The sequence below is a fragment of the Plecotus auritus genome (assembly GCF_963455305.1).
Source record: "Plecotus auritus genome assembly, chromosome: 7".
NCBI lineage: Eukaryota > Metazoa > Chordata > Mammalia > Chiroptera > Vespertilionidae > Plecotus > Plecotus auritus.
The window spans coordinates 58,747,483-58,767,435 of NC_137774.1; the positions used below are offsets into that span (position 1 = coordinate 58,747,483).

Consider the following 19,953-nt stretch of genomic DNA (forward strand, 5'->3'; position numbering starts at 1 on the left):
CCTTGGGCAAATTACGGCCCGCAGGCCGGATCCGGCTGTTCTATCCGGTTCTCTTGCTCTCCCCTCCGCTCCTTTACTTTGAATTTATATTAGTTCACACAAACACTCCATCCATGCTTTTCTTCCGGCCCTCCGGTCCAGTTTAAGAACCCACTGTGGCCCTCGAGTCAAAAAGTTTGCCCACCCCTGGTATAGAGCGTCAGCCTGTGGATTCAAGGGTCCTGGGTACTCTTTTGATCAAGGGCACATGCCTGGGTTGCGGCTTGGTCCCCAGTAGGGGGTGTGCAGGAGGCAGCCAATCAGTGATTCCCTCTCATCATTGATGTTTCTTTCTTTTTTTTTTTTTTTAAATATATTTTATTGATTTTTTACAGAGAGGAAGGAAGAGTGATAGATAGTCAGAAACATCGATGAGAGAGAAACATCGATCAGCTGCCTCCTGCACACCTCCTACTGGGGATGTGCCCGCAACCAAGTTACATGCCCTTGACCGGAATCGAACCTGGGACCTTTCAGTCCGCAGGCTGACGCTCTATCCACTGAGCCAAACCGGTTTTGGCTCATCATTGATGTTTCTATCTCTTCCTCTCCCTTCCTCTCTGAAATCAATAAAAATATATTTGAGGGAAAAAAATAAGTTAATGGATAGATTGTTTCCACTCTTGCTCTTATGAGTAATGCTAATATGAACATTGGCATATAAGTCTTTGTGTGGGCATGTTTTCATTTCTCTTGGATAGATTTCTAGGAATGGAATTGCTGAGTTATATACTAAAGTTTATGTTTAAATTTTTGAGAAATGGCTGACCTGCTTTGCAAAATGGTTACACCACCTGCCTGCATTCCCACCAGCAGTACATGAGCATTCCAGTTCTTGTTGTCTGTCTTTATTATAGCCATCCTAGTAGGTGACATCGCATTGTGGTTTTAATTTGTATTAACATACTGACTAATGATGTTGAATATCTTTTCATGGGCTTATTGGCTTTCTTTTTTAAATCCTCACCCAAGGATATTATTTTCCATTGATTTTTAGAGAGAGAGGGGGGAAGGGAGAGAGAAGGGGGGGGGGGAGAGAGAGAGAGAGAGAGAGAGAGAGAGAGAAAGAAAAACATCGATGTGAGAGAGACACATTGACTGGTTGCCTGCTGCACATGCTCTGTCCAGGAATGGGGATTCAACCTGCAACCAAGGTATGTTCCCTTGATAGGGAAATGAGCCTGTGACCCTTCTGTCCACAGGCCAGAATTCTAACCACTGAGAAAAACTGGCCAGAGCTGCTTATTAGCCCTGCTATATTGCTGAATTCATTTATTCTAGTAGTTTTTTGGTGGAGTCTTTTTTTTTTTTAATTTTTATTTTATTTTTATTTTTTAAATAAATCTTTATTCAGATTATTACAATTGTTTCTCCTTTTTCCCCCCATAGCTCCCCTCCACCTGGTTCCCACCCCGCCTTCTGCCCTTACCTCCCCCCCACTGTCCTCATCCATAGGTGTATGATTTTTGTCCAGTCTCTTCCTGAACCCCCCACCATACCCCTTTCCCCCTGAGAATTATCAGTCCACTCCCTTTCTATGCCCCTGATTCTATTATATTCACCAAATTATTCTGTTCCTCAGGTTTTTAATTCACTTGATTTTTAGGTTCACTTGTTGGTAGATATGTATTTGTTGTTCATAATTTTTATCTTTACTATTTTCTTCTTCCTCTTCTTTAAGAATACCTTTCAGCATTTCATATAATACTGGTTTGGTGGTGATGAACTCCTTTAGCTTTTTCTTATCTGTGAAGCTCTTTATCTGCCCTTCAATTCTGAATGATAGCTTTGCTGGGTAGAGTAATCTTGGTTGTAGGTTCTTGTTATTCATCACTTTGAATATTTCTTGCCACTCCCGTCTGGCCTGCATAGTTTCTGTTGAAAAATCAGCTGACAATCGTATGGTTGCTCCCTTGTAGGTAACTAACTGTTTTTCTCTTGCTGCTTTTAATATTCTCTCTTTGTCTTTTGCTCTTGGCATTTTAATTATGATGTGTCTTGGTGTGGTCCTCTTTGGATTCCTTTTGTTTGGGGTTCTGTGCGCTTCCTGGACTTGTAAGTCTATTTCTTTCACCAGGTGGGGGAAGTTTTCAGTCATTATTTCTTCAAATAGGTTTTCAGTATCTTGTTCTCTCTCTTCTTCTGGCACCCCCATAATTCTGATGTTGGTATGCTTGAAGTTGTCCCATAGGCTTCTTACACTATCTTCAACTTTTTGGATTTTTTTTTTCTTTTTGCTTTTTCGGTTGAGTGTTTTTTGCTTCTTTGTATTTCAATTCTTTGACTTGATTCTTGTGTTCCTCTAGTCTGTTGTTGGGTCTCTGTATAATATTTTTTATTTCTGTCAGTGTATGTTTAATTTCTAGTTGGTCCTTTTTCATATCTTTGAGGATCTCGTTATATTTATCGGCCTTTTCTAGGATATTCTTGAAAAGCCTTATAACCGTGGTTTTGAATTCTATATCCAGTCGTTTGTTTTCCTCCATTTCTTTTGTTTGTGATCTGTTTCTTTGACGCCGCATTTTCACTGCTTCCCTGAGTTGGTAGGATAGATTTGTGTGCTAGGTTTCCTATATGGCCCAGTGGGTCGGCCTCCCCAGTTAACCTGAGGTGGACACTCTTGGTGCACCCCTTTGTGGACTGTGTGTACAGCCTTGTTGTAGTTAAGTCTTGATTGTTGTTGGTATCACTGGGAGGAATTAACCTCCAGGCCAGTTGGCTGTAAAGATTCGCTGTATCTATGCTGGGAGAAGTTCGGTGCTGGAGACAGCCTTATAGGATTAGACTTTCCAAATTGCAATAGCCTCTTTGCTCAGCTTGGATGGGGTGGAGTCTCTAGGCAGAGCAGACAGTCTTGGCTTCCAGTCAGCCTTGCCCTTGCGTGCGCGCGCCTGCGCGCGCCTCTGACCTCTGCCTTCCCCTGCTCCCGAGTCTCCGCCCGAGAGTCCAGATTCCCCCCACAAGAGCGTGAGTCCCCAGGGGCTCGCCTGGAACTGGGGTCCAGTGCAGTCAGAACTGGGGCTCAGTGCAGTCAGGAGCTTCTGACTCCCTTCCACTAGGGAAAGCCTGTGGCAACCTCTGCAGCCTTTGTGCACACTGGCACACGTGCACCTCCAGACCTCTGCCTTCCCCGGCTCCAGAGTCTCTGCCCGAGAGTCCAGATTCCCCCCCGTAAGAGCGTGGGTCCCCAGGGGCTCGCCTGGAACTGGGGTTCAGTGCAGTCAGTAGCTTCTGACTCCCTTCTGCTAGGGAAAACCTGTAGCAACCTCTGCAGCTTTTGTGCACACTGGTGTGCGCGCGCGCGCTTTTCAAGACCCCTGCCCGCCGGGGCTCCCCCGGGTCTCCCCCGGCTCTCCGAGTCTCCAGGTGCCTTTCTCTCTACCTGACAGTCCAGACTCCCCCTGTATGAGCCTGGGTCCACGGGGTTTCGTCCGGGACTGGGGTTCAGTGCAGTCAGAACTGGGGTTCAGTGCGGTCGGGGGCTTCCTTCCCCCTTCTGCCAGAGAAAGTCAGCCAGGCTCTCAGCCGCCCTTCCTCTCTGCGCGCACAAAGACCCTTTGCCGTACCTCCAATTCTCTGTGAGCTTTTCTCTTTCCTTCTAGTTGTAGAATTTTCACTCAGCCAGCTTTCCTGTGGTTCTGGATGGTGTCCGTTCTGTCTTTTAGTTGTAGTTTTGAAATTGTTGTGCGAGGCAGCAGTTTAGGTGTTTACCTATGCCGCCATCTTGGTTTCTCCTTTTTGTGGAGTCTTTAGGGTTTTCTATGTCATCCTATATAATAAAGAGGTAATAGGCAAATTGACCGTCACTCCAACACACAAGATGGCCGCCCCCATGTGGACACAAGATGGCCAGCAGGGGAGGGCAGTTAGGAGGGACCAGGCCTGCAAGGGAGGGCAGTTGGGGGCAATTAGGCCTGCAGGGGAGGATAGTTAGGGGTGACCAGGCCAGCAGAGGAGGGCAGTTGGGGGCGACCAGGCCTGCATGGGAGGGCAGTTAGGGCTTCCAGGCCTGCAGGGGAGGGCAGTTGGGGGGAACCAGGCCTGCAAGGGAGGGCAGTTGGGGGGTACCATGACTGCAGGGGAGGGCAGTTGGAGGAAACCATGCCTGCAGGGGAGGTCAGTTGGGAGCAACCAGGCCTGCAGGGGAGGGCAGTTGTGGGCAACCAGACCAGCAGGGGAGGGCAGTTGGGAGTGACCAGGCCTGCAGGGGAGGACAGTTGCGGGGGGGCCAGGCCTGCAGAGGAGGGCAGTTGGGAGAGACAAAGCCTGCAGGGGAGGGCAGTTGAGGGGTGGACCAGGCCTGCAGGGGAAGTCAGTTGAGGGGGGTGGACCAGGCCTGCAGGGAGGGCAGTTAGCGGTGACCAGGCCTGCAGGGGAGGGAAGTTGGGGGCAATTGGGCCAGCAGGGGAGAAGTTAAACGCCTATCAGGCTGGCAGGGGAGTGGTTAGGGGGTGATCAGGCTGGCAGGCAGAAGCGGTTAGGGGCAGTCAGGCAGGCAGGTGAGCGGTTGGGAGCCAGCAGTCCTGGATTGTGAGAGGGATGTGGAATCAGGCCTAAACGGGTAGTCGGACATCCCTCAAGGGGTCCCAGATTGGAGAAGGTGCAGGCTGGGCTGTGGGACACCGCCCCACCCCCTGGCCCTCTGTGCACGAATTTCATGCACTGGGCCTCTAGTTTATGAATAATGAGAGTTTTACTTCCTCCTTTTCAATTTGGATGCCTTTTATATTTTCTTCTTGCCTTATCTCTGTGGCTAGGGTTTCCAGTACTATGTTCAATAAGAGTGGTGAAAGTGGGCATCCCTGTCTTTTTCATATTCTTAGGGGATATGATTTTAGTTTTTGCCCCTTGAGTATGATGTTGACTGTAGGTTTGTCATATATGGCCTTTAATATGTTGAGGTATGATATCTCTATTTCCACTTTGCTGAGAGTTTTTGTCAAAAAGGGGTAATAGATTTTGTCGAATGCTTTTTCTCCATCAATTGATATGATCATGTGATTTTTGTCCTTCAGTTTGTTTATGTGATGATTTGCGAATATTGTACCAATCTTGCATCCCTGGAATAAATCCCACATGGTCATGGTGTTTGGTCGTAGTGTATGGTCTTTTTAAGATATTGCTGGATCCGATTTGCTAATATTTTGTTGAGGGTTTTAGCATCTGTGTTCATCAGGGATATTGGCCTGTCAGTTTCTTTCTTTGTAGTATCTTTATCTGGTTTAGAATTAGGATAATAATGGTCTCATAGAAAGAGCTTGGAAATGTTCCTTCCTCTTTAATTTTTTGGAATAGTTTGAGGAGGATGGGTATTAGTTCTTCTGAACCAGAGCTTTTGTTTGCTGGGAGTTTTCTTATTAATGCTTCAATTTTGTCATTTGTTATTGGCCTTTTCAAGTTTTCTGGTTCTTCCTGATTAAGTTTTGAAAGATTGTATTTTTCTAGGAACTTGTCTGCTTCATCCAGGATGTCTAGCTTGTTGGCATATAGTTGTTCATAGTATTTTCTTGTAATTTTGTATTTCTGTGGTGTCAGTTGTTACTTTACCATTTTTTTTAAATATATTTTATTGATATTTTACAGAGAGGAAGGGAGAGGGATAGAGAGCTAGAAACATCGATGAGAGAGAAACATCGATCAGCTGCCTCCTGCACACCTCCTACTGGGGATGTGCCCGCAACCAAGGTACGTGCCCTTGACCGGAATCGAACCTGGGACCCCTCAGTCCGCAGGCCGACGCTCTATCCACTGAGCCAAACCGGTTTCGGCACCATTTTTGTTTCTGATTGTATTTATTTGGGTCCTCTCTTTTTTTCTTGATGAGTCTTGCTAAAGGCTCATCAATAAAGTTGTAGGATTAAATGGTTTATTGTTAATTTTTTCTTTTTTTTTGAGGTAGTCGTGTAATGCTATGAACTTCCCTCTCAGGACTGCTTTCACTGTCTCCCATAGATTTTGGGTTGTTGTGTGCTCATTTTCATTTGTTTCCAGCAAGTTTTTTTAGTTATTTCTTGATCTCATTGGTAACTCATTTATTGTTTAATAGCATACTATTTAGCCTCCATATGTTTGAAGGGTTTTGAGTATTTTTACTGTAGTTGATTGCTAATTTCATTCCATTGTCATCTGAGAAGATTCTTGATATGATTTTAATCTTCTTGAACTTGTAGAGACTTGTTTTGTGTACTAACACGTGGTCTATTTTTTGAGAATGATCCATATGCACAAAACAAGAATGTATATTCTGCAGCTTTGGGTGAAATGTTATATAAATGTATATTAAACCCATCTGATCGAGTGTGTCAGTTTTTAGAGTCAGTGTTTCCTTGTTAATTTTTCATCTGGAAGATATATCCAGTGAAGTCAACAGAGTTTTAATGTCCCCTATTATAACTCTATTGCTATCAATCTCTCCCTTAAAATCCTCCAGAATTAAAAAAAAAAAAATTTAGGTTCTATATTGGGTGCATATATGTTTATTAGGGTTATATCCTCTTGTTGGATCGATCCCTTTAATATTATGTAGTGACCTTTATTGTCTCTTCTAATAGCCTTCATTTTGAAATCTATTTGTTAGATATGAGTATTGCTACCCCAGCTTTTCATTTTGTTTTCATTTGCATGAAGCATTTTTTTACATCCCTTCACTTTCATCCTGTGTGAGTCTTTTGTTCTGAGGTGCTTCTCTTACAGACAGCATATATTTGGGTCATGTTTTCATACCCATTTAGCTACCCTATGGCTTTTTTTGGAACGTTTAATCCATTTACATTTGAGGTCATTATTGATAGGTATTTATTGCCATTTTAATTCTTTAAGCCTATATTTCTCTCTCTCTATTTTTTTCTCATTACAGCAATCCATTTAGCATTTCTTGTGGTGTTGGTTTGGCAGTGATAAACTCCTTTAGGTTTTTTTTGTGTGTGTGTCTGGGAAGCTCTTTATTTCCCCATCTATTTTGAATAATAGCCTTGCTGGATATAATAATCTTGGTTTCAGATCCTCGCTTTCCATTACTTTGAGTACTTCATGCCATTCTCTTCTGGCCTGTAGATTTTCTGATGAAAAATAAGCTTATGGGAGCTCCTTTGTAGGTAACAAATTGCTTTTCTCTTGCTGCCTTTAAGGTTCTTTTTTTGTCTTTAATTTTTGTCATTTTAATTATGATGTGTCTGGGCATAGACCTGTTTGGGTTCTTCTCAATTCTGTGTCTTCTGAACTTGTGTAACATTTTCCTTCAGCAAGTTACAGAAGTTTTCTGCCGTTATTTCTTCAAACATGGTCTCTATCCCTTTCTCACTTTCTTCACCTTCTGACACTCCTATGATATGAATATTGTTACGTTTCATGTTGTCCCACAGCTCCCTTAAGCTGTCCTTCCATTTTTTAATTGGTTTTCTTTTTGGTTCTCTGATTGAGTGATTTTTTTTTTCTACCCTGTCTACTAGTAATTCACTGATAACTCGGCTTCCCCTAATCTGCTGTGTACTCCTTCCATGGTGTTCTTTATTAGCGCTATGGCATTCTTCATTTCCAACTGGTCTTTTTTTATAGTGTCTGTACCTTTTCTCGTGCTGTTGAGCATCCTTGTCATCATTATTCTGCACTCTATATCTGATAAATTTCTTATCTCCATTTCATTTATTTCTTTTTCTGGAGAATTCTCTTGTTCTCTTATTTGGGGCTTGTTTTTTTGTATCCCCCGTTTGGCTGCCTGTTTGGGTTTGCGTCTTTATATTAGGTAGTGCAGGACAATGTCAGACATTGTTTGTTACTGGCCCTGAGTAACCTCTTTGGAGCTATCAGCAATCCACATCTTGTGGCTCCCTGGGCTGGGGCTGGATGCCTTTGGAGAGGATCAGGATGTACACCAAGATCTGCTTTTTTTTTTTTTTTTTTTTTTGCTCTGGGCATAGAATTAGATCAGGAAAGACTCAAAAGTCTCCAGAGACCCGCTTCTGCCTGCAGTGCGATTATTATTCAGTCTTGATTAGCCTCAGGCTATGACCACAGGACTGGAAGAGAGGTTTTCCAACAGGGTGGGGCAATTGCTTCTGCCTGCAGGCTGATTGTTATTTTCAGTCTCTTAATGGGCTTCAGAAACTTCACAGGGTGGGATGAGGCATTTTCCAATAGAGTGGGGCAATTGCTTTCCCTTAAGCATAAGCTGCTTGGATGGTAAAGGTCTGCTGAATAAAGGTATCCTCTGTAGTGTGAGGGAATGACTCAGTACAGGAAACTGAGGTGTCTGCCTCTAAGCTCTAACCCCAGAGTCCCTAACCCTGGCTTCTGCTCACACTGCTCCAGTTCACTCTGCCCTCTGCCAGTGCCCAAGGTGAGTGACTGCACATCAAATTGTGTGTGTTGGCCCTTTAGGAGAGTGCCTGCATTTCCAGCCGTCTCTCCTTGGCAGACAGCAACCCTGCTGCTTTTCACAGCCAGATGTTATGTGGGCACCTTTCTCAGTTCCGGTGCTCTGGGTTGGGGAACCCAGCTTGGGAATTAGACCCCAGAGTTCTCAGTGGCAACTCCCCCACAGCTTAGATATCTCTCCCGATATTCAGCTGCTGTCTGTGGGAGCCCGAGCCTGGCCAGCCCTTTTGCGCCTCTGCCCTTCCTACCAGTCTCTGTGTGGTCTCCACTTTACATCCTTGGTTATCAGGGTTCTCTCCAGGGAGTCTTCTGTTGGTTATTGAGGATGCTTATTCTATATTTTAGTTGTGATTCCAGTTTGTTCCTGGGATCATATTGGTGTAGCTTCTGCTTACTCTACCACCATTTCCCCAAGATATATTTCTTTTGAAACTCTTGGAACAGTTTGTTCCAACACCATTATTTGTAAAAGCTCTACATTGTTCCTGTCCCCAGTGCCCATTTCCCTCTCCAGTACCCAGGCTGTGTGCTCTGTGTGCTGCTCAGCTGGCAGCTGCGGGGCCTTACTCTGCTCTGTGTGGGGCACGGAGCTGCTTATTGTGAATGTGACCGCACTCTGAGGCACTAAGGTCCGGGACGACAGCCAGGTGAACGAGCAGCAGCAGGGCTGTGGGCCCCGGGGCCTGGCCTTGATCGGCTGGTTTCTGTGCAACCAGTTTGGGCATCAGGTGAATGCAGAACAAAGAGATCCTGAATTCCCTCAAGTATGTCACACCTGGTGGTGGGTTTGAGCCCAACTGCATGCTCTTTTGAGAAGTGCGAGGTGAACCACACCGCTCCTCACCTTCCTGTGGGAGCCCCTGCCCACTCCCAGTGATGCATGACGCTCCTGCGCTCATGGCCAACCCCAAGTTCACCACCTGGTCCCTGGTGTGCCGCAGTGTCATCGCCTGGAACTTCCACAATTTCCTGGTGGGTCTGTTTGGGATGCCTGTGCACAGGTACAGCCCCATCTTCCAACCAGTGACATTGAGGCCCTGCTGTCCCCTGGGTCCAGCAGTGCCGAGGCCCCTCCTCGTCCTGATACCTGGCAGCACAGCACTGCCTTGTGGGGATTCATTTCCACTGCGTTTCCTCTAGACCTGGGTGGAGGAATGTCTGATGTCCAGGAAAATGCCCCCAGGCATCCTAGCCTCCCACTCTCTCGATAGCTTCTCACAATAGTATCCAGTGTCAGCAAAACATTGAAAAATAAGTAAAAGCTCCCAGATGATTTAGAACACTGGCTGGAGGAATGCTTAGTCCACTCTGAGTGCTGCAGGCGTGGGTGTCCTGACCCAGCTTGTCTGCATGAAGCGGCACCTAGAGCCCTTATGCTGGCTTCCTGCTGCCTCCCTGGAGGCTTTGAAAAGTAGGTTTGGAGTGGAGCTGAGAGTCTGTATTTTTAATACATGATTCTGAAACTGCACCAAAGCTTTAAAACTGGTGGAGTCTTCAAAATTGTGATTTAAAAGGTAACTTCAAATCATAACATTGTTATGACTTTAACTTTGAATTAAAGAAAACTCTGCTTGCTCTAGCTGGTTTGGCTCAGGGGATAGAGCGTCAGCCTGTGAACTGAAGGGTCCTAGGTTTGATTCCGATCAAGGGCACGTGCCTGGGTTGTGGGCTTGATCCCCAGTGGGGGATGTGTAGGCCAAACTGATTTTCTCTCATCATTGATGTTTTTCCCCTTCTCTTCCTTCCTCTCTGAAATCAATAAAAGTATATTTAAAAACAAAACCCTCTGCTTTCTATCATCCTTTATAAAAAATATATTCTATGACACCAGCTTAGGAGAAAAATCAATGCACAGATGTTGGGAAGCCCCGGCTGTGTTTAATTTGAAATCTTCTGTTGAACTCTCTCTCATGTCTCCAGTAGGCAGCAGTTCATCTGCAAGAGGCTGTGGGGAAGAGCTTGGGAGATGAGACACCCCTGGGAACCCAGAGCTGTGTAATGTGAACAGTCTCTAGAGTCAGAGTTGCCTGCCTGTCCCAAGCCCGGGAGTCCCACAGGTGGTTGTGTTAGTTGGAGTGCTCCTAAAAGGCATGTGAAAAACACAACAAGGCACCAGGAACAGCGAGTCCTGTGTCCACCCAGGTGCGAGGCTTGGAGTGGAGCCGAGCCTGCACCGTTTAACAGCCCACATTTCCCTCCCTCCCTCCGCTTTCCCCAATAACATCGGCTGTAAGAGGATGTTGTACGCATGGGACACGTTTACTTTTAGGCATGTATTGCTAAGGAGAAATCTGGTGAGTCTAACAATTTAGATATTGGGTAACAAAGTGAGAACAGATGACAACCTACTTCTTGATAGGGTGAACTTATACTATTCTCTGCAGGTTGGAAATGCATATTAAATGCCCAGATATTGTTAAGTGAAATTTTTCTACCTGAGGATCATCTATTGGAATAACAAAATAGGGCAAAGTTTTTTAGTTCCTTACGGAGCATTACATTTAGTTCTTCAAAGTAGAAATCGATTTTTTGTTTCTGATTATAAGTTTACTAGAGGCCAGGTGCACGAAATTTGTGCACGGGGGGTGTGTCCTTCAGCCCATCCTGTACCCTCTCCAATCTGGGACCCCTAGAGGGATGTCCGACTGCCTGTTTAGGCCCGATCCCGGTAGTATCGCCGATAGGATCGGGCCTAAATGGTCAGTCGGACATCCCTCTCACAATCCAGCACTGCTGGCTCCCAACCGCTCACCTGCCTGCCTCCTGATTGCCCCTAACCGCTTCTGCCTGCTAGCCTGATCACCCCCTAACCACTCCCCTGCCAGCCTAATTGATGCCTAACTGCTCCCTGCCAGCCTGTTTACCCCTAACTGCCCTCCCCTGCAGGCCTGGTCACCCCTAACTGCCCTCCCCTGAAGGCCTGGTCACCCCTAACTGCCCTTCCCTGCAGGCCCAGTTGCCCCCAACTTCCCTCCTCTGCTGGCCTGGTCACCCCTAACTGCCCTCCCCTGCAGGCTTGATCGCCCCCAACTGCGCTCCCTTGCAGGCCTGGTCCCTCCCAACTGCCCTCCCCTGCTGTCCATCTTGTGGCGGCCATCTTGTGTCCACATGGGGGCAGCCATCTTGTGTGTTGGAGTGATGATCAATTTGCATATTACTCTTTTATTAGATAGGATGACTTAATTTGGTTATTTAAGGCCAAATTGTGTGGCTCCTGGGCTCGAGTGGTAGTATGGCACTGAGAAGTCCCTGCAGAGCCCAGATGCTGCTGGCAGTGAGGGTCCTGCTTCTAGAGATGCAGGGACACTCTGAAGCTTCTCACGCTTGCTCTCAAGGGCAGCGGGAGTGAGTGTGAATGGTAGATACTGATTTTAAGAAACCCTGGAGCTTACTTAGGGGGTCATTTCACAGAAAAGAATGTGTAAAGATCAAGACCCTCCTGAAATAAACCAGAGGCGGCCATGCTGAAAGGCAGTTGGTACAAGGATGGGAGTCATGTGCAAGGACCCTGGCGGGAGAGTGTCCCTGGCTCCCCTTGGTGACCTTGAGTGCTGACCTGATTTATGTCTGAGCAGATACCCTCTGGATGAGCGTCCCAGCCCTGTTTTTCCTCAGGGCAGCTGTAGTGTCCTTGCTGGGAGGCTCTGCTGTGAGCAGTCTCGCTCCATGTCAGAAGCTCAGTGATGTTGCTTACCATTGTCTTCCCAGTGAATGGCGAGGGCTGGGCAGGGGTGAGCACCTGTGCTTGTTTGTAGAAATCATTAAATTTCCAGGCCGGGGTGTTCCAACCATCAGACATGACAGTGAGTTTTCTCTCCTCTTCCCTTTTCCTAGTGCTCAAAGCTTCTTTCGGACACAAGTGTCATTCACTTCTACCCAAGCAAGTTTGTCCTCATCACGGACATACTTGATACCTTTGGTAAGTACTAGTCATATTCATCTTAGATCTAGGAAATATATTTTTTTGGTTTGTTGGTTTTTGCCATAAGTTCGATAGTGGAGTTGCTTCAAATTAGGTTCTGCCATGGTTTAAGTAATGAGGCAAATCATGGGGGAGACCTCCTCCCACCCCTGCTCATTAACCAGGTGCTATTTTTGAAAGACTCTTATACTGTGTTTCCTAACCTTCTAAGAGGCACATACAGTGAGGGGAGCAGGGCAAGCTCACAGGCCATCTATCCCAGCTCCATCCACTGCCATTTGAGGCCTCTGGCCCTCACTCTGACTGAACTGCACTCGCACCTCTTCCAGCCCTTCCCTACCCTCAGGCTGCTTCTACCTGAGGCAGTGGCAGCACCACGTAGCTCAGCTTTGCCTGAGCTGGAAACCTGAGCATCTTTTCCCCTGTGCCCCACATCCAGGTCTAAGTTCTTCACTTTAGCTTCCTAGATCTCCCCAGTGTATCCCAGAGAATCCTTAGTTCCGGCCACATCCTCCCCCAGAAATGCTGCAGCTCTTATGAGGTTTCCTACGTCCTTGTGCTCCTTCAGGTAGAGTGATCTGTGGGAGCCCAGCATAGAGGCCTGGACTAAGGATGACCCAAACGCCCTTGGAGAAACGGGCCTCTGTGCTGCGGGCAGTGGTTAGTGGCAGAGCATCATGCTGTTAGCAGTTTGCCCAAACCATGCACCCGTTCAGTCTGTGCAAGATGCGGGGCAGTTCAGTGCCCACCAGAACTAGCAAGCAGAGTGGCCCGAGAGCTGAGCACAGGCAGTCAGAGCGGAGACACCACTGTCTCACTAAGGAAGGACTGGGGCTGTTTATTACCCATTGAGAGATTGAATGTGGCAGAAAACAAATCTCAGCCAGACCCATGTAGCTCTACACAGGAGACCAGGGACCTGAACGTATTAGTCTGGACAGGTGATAGAAAACCTGGCTCAGACTGGTCTTTGCGATAGGGGTATTTATTGGTCTAGTTCAGGGGTGGGCAAACTTTTTGACTCGAGGTCCACAATGGGTTCTTAAACTGGACCGGAGGGCCGGAACAAAAGCATGGATGGAGTGTTTGTGTGAACTAATATAAATTCAAAGTAAAGGAGCGGAGGGGAGAGCAAGAGAACCCTCCGCTCTTTCGGCTCCGCGGGCCGGATAGAACAGCCAAACGGGCCGGATCCGGCCCGCGGGCTGTAGTTTGCCCATGGCTGGTCTAGTTGAACAATCCAGAGGGAGTTTCTGGCTTCAGGTACAGCTGGATTTGGGAAGTCAAATACTTTGTTTCTTCAGGACCATGCTTTTTCTAGCACTTTTCATGGGGTCGGTTTCATTCTCCAACTCTCCCAGGTGGTCTCAGTGTCTGCTAACTGCCCGCAGTCCCAGGACAGAGAAGGAATTTTTTCTGAGCATTCCAACCAAAGTCCCAGAATTCTCTCATTGGCCTGGCATGTATCACATGGCAGTCCCTGAGCCATGCTTGGTATCTGGGCATATGCAGATTCCAGGCTGGTGTCGTCTTTGTACCATAAGGTCATGGGTTCGATTCCCACTCAGGGCACATACCTAGATTGTGGGTTTGATCCCTAGTGGGGGTGCATATAGGAGGCAACCAATCAATGTTACTTTCATATCAATGTTTCTCTCTCTCTGTCTCTCCTTTCCCCCTCTCTCTAAAAATCAATGAACATATCCTCAGGTGAGAATAAAAAAACTTTTAAAAGAAGTTATGTCCCAACTGAAAGATAGACTTCGTCAGGTGCAGATGACCCAGAGAGCCATTGTCAGGCTGCACTAGGCACTGAGGCTGTGTCAGCAAATAAGGGACAAAAATTGCTGCCTCCTGGGCTTTTGTGCCAGTGAAAGAGGGTTTGCAGAACAAGTAAGTCAGCCTATTGTGTGGTAGATGGCAGTCAGTTCTGTGGAGGAAGAAAGTGAGAGCCAGGTGAGGGGGGATGAAGGGAATGGGCAAGGGGCGGGGAGGCTACACTTTTCAATAGTGTGGGCAGAGGGGCCTCGCTAAGAATTGATAGCTGGGTTCGTAGCTAAAGGAGGAGAGAGAGGAATCACATGTTCTGTGGGTTGGGTGTGCAGGCCCAGGTTAGGCCAAGGAACAGCTGGTGCAAAGACCCTGGGTGGGAGCATGGTTGGGAGGGAGGCCAGGGCACTGAGGTGGGGTGAGCAGCAGGGAGGGGCAGGAGCTCACAGGACCCTAGATCCTGGCGGATCTTGGAGGCCATTGGAGGACTTGGGCTTTGAACCTGAGGACATGAGGAGCCATAGGAGTGTTAGGCAGGCCTGGGATGCAGCCCGATTTGAGTTCTAATGACCTCCCTATGGCTGCTGTGCTGAGCCTAGACCAGGGGTGGGCAAACTTTTTGACTCGAGGGCCACAATTGGTTCTTAAACTGGACCGGAACAAAAGCATGGATGGAGTGTTTGTGCGAACTAATATAAATTCAAAGTAAAGGAGCGGAGGGGAGAGCAAGAAAACCCTCCGCTCTTTCGGCTCTGCGGGCCGGATAGAACAGCCGAACTGGCTGGATCCGGCCCATGGGCCGTAGTTTGCCCACGGCTGTAGAGCAAGGGTGGGTAGGGAGCCCAGCTAGGAAGCCATTGTAGCACTTCAGGTGGAAAATGGGGGTCGTGTGGGCCCGGGAAGGGATGGAGATGGGGAGGATGACCCAGAATGGATGGTTGCATTAGGCTCACAATACATATCAACTCCTACACTCCTTGGGCTTCCACTTGTCCTGGAAACAGCTTGTCCCAGGGGGTGAGGGCACCAGTCAGGGAGACAGGTTGATGGCTGCCAGGTCCTCCTGAGAGTTCTGTTTCTCGTGGTGAATGAGCACTTTGGCTTCCTGGTTTCCTTCACTGGCTTCTTGCAAGTTCATTTTGCTTGAGTCAGCATCCCTGGTGAGGTAGACTCCAGCCTGGCAGCCGAGCCAGATCCAGGCATTAACCTCTTGAGAAGCTTGGCTGCCATCCTTCCAGCCGTGCTGCCTTCTCCCAGTTCCAGCTCACCAAGCCGGGGGCAGAGCCGGTGCCCGCTGTCCTGGTTGGGCCAGGAGCTAACAATGATGATTGGTGATAAACCCTTAACAATGTCCTTGGGCCTGACTCTTCTAGGTGCTTTAGAAATACTAAGTCACATTGTCTTCATACAGGCCTGTGAGGTAGGGTCTGGAATAATCCCATCTCACAGGTGAGAAACCTGAGTCACAGAAGTAAAGTGGCCCCAGGCCACAGGGGAGTGAGTTCTCTCTGCTGTCAGAGCACCTGTTTTATTTTCATGTACTTGGTGCATGAGGGAATTTGCTCTCTGTGAAAATTGCAAAAGCGTATGCCTTTGACCCAGTGATTTCACCTCCCGGAGTTCATCCTGTGGCAACAGCAGGAGATTAGAACAACCCGGGAGGCCATCCCCAGGGGATGTCTGTTCCCTGAGACACAGGAGGCCCCTAGCACGAGTGTCTGCTCTGCAGAGGTGGAAGGGTCTCCGGGCCGCATCACCATGGGGGAGAGTCAGGATGCAGAACAGCTATAGAGCCAGTTCTGTTTTTTGCACATAATCACTTGTATTTGCTTGGAGAAATATGAGAAGGACACCCAAGAAATGAGTAAAGGTGGGACTCCCTGAGGGTAGTGGGAGTAGTGAGGTGACTGGGACAGGCTGAGAGAGGAGCTGTGGGCAACACTCCCGCTGCCTTTGGGAACTTTGAGCTGCGGGAATGTGCTCCCATTCAGAGTTTATTCAGACGAGCACCTCCTTCCCTCTGCTCCACACCTGTCCCGGTGACTTAGGGCCTGCTGTGAACGGCATTTCTGAGGCAGGTGCTCAGGAGACTTAGGCTTTGGGGCTGCTGAGCTGCTCCCTCCTTACAGCAGGACTCGCATTGTTGGGTGGTACTCGGAATGCTGCCGGCCATCTCGCACATCTGCTCCACAGGAGGTGCCAACAGACATCCCCTGGGGATGGCCTCCCGGGCGGTGTTCTGTGGTGGTGGCCAGGCCTGCCTGAGGCTGGAGCACCGTGCTGGGCACGGGGCAGGGGCATGGGGCAGGGACATGGGTCGCCCATACATCTGAGCCTGAAGGCACGGGCTGGCTCTCACAGAGGTCCCAAGCTCAGAGCTAGGCACGAGTCCACCCACATTCCTTGTCTCACTGCTACAGAACTTGACTTTATTTCTTCGCCTATAAAATGGGCGTGATACACCCTGCCCCTGGGGATTTCTGGAGAGAATTAGAAGAGAGAAGGCCTAGAAAGCATATGCACTTTTTCCTCTTATAATTGCTTTCTGCCAGGATCAGTGTAAACCAAGCATGTCAGACTCCAAGGTTAACATGGGCCAAATAAACAAGGTGTAAGTTTACATGGGCCGCAAAAAAAAATAGCTTCAATTTTCATAGAAACGTAGGTTTATTTCGATAGAGACATGCTGAATACAAAGGGCTGAAATAAATGAGTAATTGTTAACATAAAATAATGGGACATTTTAATAAAAATTAATATTTTCTCTTGAACATTAACTTACCAGGCACTGAATAACTACACGAATTAATAAATGTAACGCAAATAAACCTATTTTTCTTGTTCTCCGAAAGCAAAATATTTCCTGTTGCACACACCAAACAGGTCAATCCAAGACTAATGATGTGGCAGTTGGCTGCTAAAATATTCGCTGCTAGTATTAGTGGAGAGAAATGGTGCACCTGTGTGCAAGGCTCGTAAGGGAAATGAATGCAACATGATTATGTAATCAGTCATTAGCGAATGTTGTAGTTTGTTATTAATAATTATGTATAATAGGATACTGTAAAAATTAAGTTACGAAATTTTTATTAAAATGTTTCTTACATACCTTTATATTGGCTGGACCATAAAAATATTCATTTAGGGCCACATGCGGCCGTTTGACATGCTTGGTGTAAAGTATTGGAATAGTGCCTGGCACAGTCAGTGCTCAGAAAGCATCAGCTACTGTCATCGTCACTGTAGGTATTTTAGTGCCCTTGATCTTTAGAAAGTGGATCAGGAAAGGAAATATATCTAGGATGGGATATTATTTCTCAAAAGTAGTTAGTTGTCCGCTGGCTTACTAAAGAAAAAAGAAAATTCACCAAACTTGTTTGGCCAAAATGATTTTGCTATTGAAGTCCCCTTAGAATGCGGAGGTGAAATATACACCTGGTTGTGGTTTCAGAGAGGTGGCGAACTTCGCGGAGGGAGTGAAGGCATTTCGTGCTCTCCAAGCCAGTCTGTGTGCCCTCCTGTCACCCACATTTCTCACCAGAAATTGGCAGCAGCCCAGCGTGGCTCACTGTGACGACCCCAAGTAAACTGTACGCAGGGTGCCTGGCTCTGGGACTGTCACAGAGGCAGCCACTCGCTGCACCGGTGAGGCTGCAGAGAGCCCTTGGCCGCAGGCAACCAGGCACTTCTGTCAGAAGGACTAAGGCGGGTGGCTCTGAGCAGTGGGGGTGCTCGCAGGCTTCCTGGGCCCTTTTGAACTGAAGCAGGGGTTTGGAGCCGGGGTTCTCATCCTGGCTGCACACCTGGGAGCCTCAGGCTGCACCCCGACCATTATCTCGGGTCCTCTGAGCATGGGCAGAGGCTCTGCCTGTGTTCGCATGCCCTCTGTGCTCTGATGCTCAGCTCCGAGTGAGAACCCCTGGCTCAGAGAGCAGAGGAAGGCTTGCTGCTGCTGCTGCAGAGGTCGCCATACCCAGGCAAGTTTAAAATAAAGATGGTTCCTGCCCGCATCAGTGGCTCTCGTATGTGAGCATGTATAAAAATTCCCTAGCAAGGTTATCAAAATTCATTCTCCCAGTCCTCACTTGCCAAATTACTCTTTTCTACATGCTCAGCGGGTGTCTGTAGGGTTGTAGTGTAAGTAGTCCCTGCTGCAGAGGCTTCCCTCCTGTCACCCACATTTTGTCACCGAGCATTTTGTCCTTGCTTAATGATGTCATTTGATCTCACGTTGTTTGACCATAAATGGTCCTAAAAACTTTCTTGACTCTTTTCCTATGAATGGACAGGGATGTGGTTCTTTATTGCCCTGAATGATGGAATTATGGACTGAAAAAGAAATATGTGAGCACAGGGAAATATTTTTGACATAAAAAGTGATTTGGGAGGGTCTGGAAAATGAATGGAACTGTAAATTTTATCCCTTGAATATTGATAGCATTTTCTAAAAGCCAAGCATGGAATAAGCAAAGCTTTCTGTGCTAGGTTAGGGGTCAGCCTGTAGCCCAAGTCCTTTATTTACTTGTTTTGTAAATAAAGTTTTATTGGAGCACAAGCACATCCGTTTGTTTACATACTGTCTATGGCTGCTTTTGAGCTGCAACAGCAGAGTCGAGTATTTGTGACCGTGTGCGAGGCACCAGCCTGGGTACTAGGAATATATTTGGGTGGAACAGACACAAACCTCTTCCCTTGGAGAACTTCCAGTTGAATCTCAGATTCTGATTCTCTGAGCCCAAGCAGGTCCCATAAAGAATGCAGCAGCTGCGATGGGAGACGGAGTGGAGACAGCACACTCGGGGTAGTCCACGTGCCATTGCAGGGCAGCTGCTCACCTGTCCTAGCGGACCTTTATCCTAAAGGGGCACGTTGTATGCGAAGAAGGAGGCAATCTGGGTTTTCGTGTAAATTCTCCTAATTATTACATGTTGGCACCTAATTAAAAAAATGTTAAAATACCTTGTGGGCCATCGTGTGGTGGGCCGAGCAAAATGGGTCAGTGCTGGGTTCTTCCTACAGGCTGCCCATTGCAGCCTCTTGTCTAGAGTATGATGGGACCGTTCTCTGGAGTGATTGGAGGTATCTGAGGCTGCTAGGACCCTCTGTTCCAGTTCAGACTCAAAGAGGAGCATGATCGCTCATCTGCCTGTCACAGAAAGTAAAAGCCCTTCTTACATTAAAAACAAAAAGAAACATGGCTTAACATTTGTCCCCTAGGTGGCAGGATATTATCACAAGTTCAGGTTTGTCTGCAGCCATCCCTGTCCCCATGAGCCAAGGCTGATTTTTTTAAAAATATATTTTATTGATTTTTTACAGAGAGGAAGGGAGAGGGATAGAGAGTTAGAAACATCGATTAGAGAGAAACATCCATCAGCTGCCTCCTGCACATCCCCTACTGGGTATGTGCCCGCAATCAAGGTACATGCCCTTGACCGGAATCGAACCTGGGACCCTTGAGTCCGCAGGTCGAGGTTCTATCCACTGAGCCAAACCGGTTAGGGCTGTGGTCGGCAAACTGCGGCTCGCGAGCCACATGTGGCTCTTTGGCCCCTTGAGTGTGGCTCTTCCACAAAATACCACGGCTTGGGCGATTCTATTTTGAAGAAGTGGAGTTAGAAGAAGTTTAAGTTTAAAAAATTTGGCTCTCAAAAGAAATTTCAATCATTGTTCTGTTGATATTTGGCTCTATTGACTAATGAGTTTGCTGACCACTGGGTTAGGGCAAGCTAAGGCTGATTAACGTTTACTCTGAAGGGCGTGACGATGTCTTTTCTCCCCAGGAAACCTCGTGTATGAGCGCATCTTCTCCATGTGTGTGGTCGACCACAGCGTGCTTCCAGGTAACG

The 19,953-nt window shown here is 47.4% G+C and overlaps 1 protein-coding gene across 4 annotated transcripts in view; it reads left to right on the forward strand.

Moving 5' to 3' along the window:
• Positions 1 to 19,953, forward strand: part of VPS35L (VPS35 endosomal protein sorting factor like) — a 147,667-nt gene that overhangs the window by 29,792 nt on the left and 97,922 nt on the right. For all 4 annotated transcript variants that reach the window (XM_080681846.1, XM_080681845.1, XM_080681844.1 and 1 more), the window contains 2 exons: positions 12,247 to 12,331; positions 19,888 to 19,947. In XM_080681846.1, the coding sequence (XP_080537972.1) occupies positions 12,247 to 12,331; positions 19,888 to 19,947 (145 nt within the window). The remainder of the gene's footprint in view (positions 1 to 12,246; positions 12,332 to 19,887; positions 19,948 to 19,953) is intronic.